The sequence below is a fragment of the Teleopsis dalmanni genome, chromosome 1 (genome assembly GCF_002237135.1).
Source record: "Teleopsis dalmanni isolate 2A chromosome 1, ASM223713v2, whole genome shotgun sequence".
Classification (NCBI taxonomy): Eukaryota; Metazoa; Arthropoda; class Insecta; order Diptera; family Diopsidae; genus Teleopsis; species Teleopsis dalmanni.
The window spans coordinates 97765273-97767345 of NC_051846.1; the positions used below are offsets into that span (position 1 = coordinate 97765273).

General features: G+C 34.2%; 1 protein-coding gene across 1 annotated transcript; it reads left to right on the top strand.

The window, feature by feature from the left end:
- Window positions 1–129: 129 nt before the first annotated feature.
- On the top strand, window positions 130–1784 carry LOC119689822. The gene is made up of 2 exons (XM_038104737.1): window positions 130–1095; window positions 1158–1784. Exons 1-2 carry the CDS (start codon window positions 130–132, stop codon window positions 1782–1784), a joined length of 1593 nt encoding a protein of 530 aa, XP_037960665.1.
- The last annotated feature ends 289 nt before the right edge of the window (window positions 1785–2073 follow it).

Consider the following 2073-nt stretch of genomic DNA (forward strand, 5'->3'; position numbering starts at 1 on the left):
AAAAAAAAGCAAATGCGAAAGCAAAAAATTGTTGTTTTGTTGTAGAAAAAAGAAGTTGAAACAGTTGAAAAGTGCTACACAAACAACAATTGAAAGTAGTAAAGTTGCAGAAAAAGGCTAAAAATTGGCATGGAAGATGTAAATGTAGAAGACAGTGGAAAAATTTTGACAAGAGCAGCGAAGAAAGAATTTGGAAAACAACAGCAAGAAAAAATAACGCGCATCGAGAAGGAAAGCAACAGTGAAGCAGAGGAACGAATAGAAATCGAAACAAAAACTGCAGAAGGTGTAAGCAACATCAATAAAAAAAACGTGGAAAGTGACATAAACAGCAGTAGCAACAACAAATCCAGCGATACGATCACTATGGCTAATACAGAATTAACAGATTTAATACGGTTACTAACGGTTAAGTTTACAAATGAAATGTCTAATTCGAGTACAAATGGAGAGGATATGATTCCATGTTTTGATGGCGAAGCAGGAATGCCAGTAGAAAAGTGGTCCGAAAATTTGGAAGATATGGCAGATGCATATAAGTGGTCAGACACACAAAAATTAGTGTTTGCGAGAAATAAGATAACCAAAGTAGCAAAACTTTTTGTGCAAACACTAACAACAAAAAATTACAGTACATTTAAAACTGAGATGCTAACGGAATTTACGCATACTTATTCAAGTATAGAAGTTCACAATCAACTACGAGAAAGAAAGAAGAAAGACAGTGAAAGCGCCCATGAATATATTTTACACATGCGAAACATCGGTGCAACTGGATCAGTTGAACAAAAATCCGTGATTCAATATATTGTTGACGGAATCAAAGGAAGGCCAGAAAATAAAATGACGTTATACGCTGCAAAAAACTATTTGGAGTTAAAAGAGCAAATAGAAATTTACGAACGCATAAGTAAAATGAAACCGATGAATGAAAAGTACGGGAAAAACAAAGAAGTAAAAAAGGAGCATTGCTACAATTGCGGCTCAAAAGAACATAAACGACGTGAATGCACAGAAAAGCAAAAATGTTTTAAATGTAACAAATCAGGTCACATCGCAAAAAATTGCTTAGAAACCAATCTAGGAGCTAAAAGTGTAAATTGTACTTTAGAGATGGAAAAATTAAAATTGGTTAGAGTTGACAACAAAAATTTAAGTGTTTAATTGATGGTGGTGCCGACATAACGCTGGTAAAACAGAGTTTATTTAAAAGCAATTTTGTGCAAAAGCAAGTGGAAAATTACACTGAAGAAATTGTTGGTTTCGGCGGTGCAAAAACAAATCCAGAAGGCAAAATTTTATGCGAAATCGAATTAGATAAAATAAAATTAGAACACCATTTGGTAATAGTACCTGATTATGCGGTAAACTATTACGTAGTAATTGGTTACGATGTTTTAAGTAAATGTAGATATACGTCGGATGAGAACGGCTACAGCTTCACTTTGCTGATTTCGAAAATTAAACACGAAGAAAAAGAAATCATGAATATTACCATAAGCAAAGATGAAGTGAAGTATGAAAAAGAAATCGAAGAGTTGAAAAATAATTATAAACCAATGAAATGGAGTAAAAGTCCAGTCGAAATGAAAATTATTCTAGCAAAGAAAGAACCGATATACGCATCCCCAAGCAGAAAAGCATCAGAAGAGGCAAAAATAATCACAACACAGGTTGAAGAATGGCTAAAAGGGGGAATTATTCGAAAATCAACGTCACAGTATTGCAGTCGAGTCGTACTAGCAGCTAAAAAAGATGGAACAATAAGAGTATATGTCGACTAAAGACGTCTTAATAAGTTGGCATTTAAAGACCAATACCCAACACCAAATATGGAAGATGTGGTGGACAAGCTGGATGGTGCAGTGATATTTAGCACCTTGGATATTGAAAGTGCATTCTTGCACGTACCAATTGAAGAAAGTAGTAGAAAATATACAGTGTTTATAACGTAAGATGGTTTATTTGAGTTTAATTTCGCACCTTTTGGATTTTGCAACTCACCGGCAAATTTTATACGGTACATAAATTGCATTTTAAGACAGCTGATTGAAGATGGCATTCTAGCAGTCT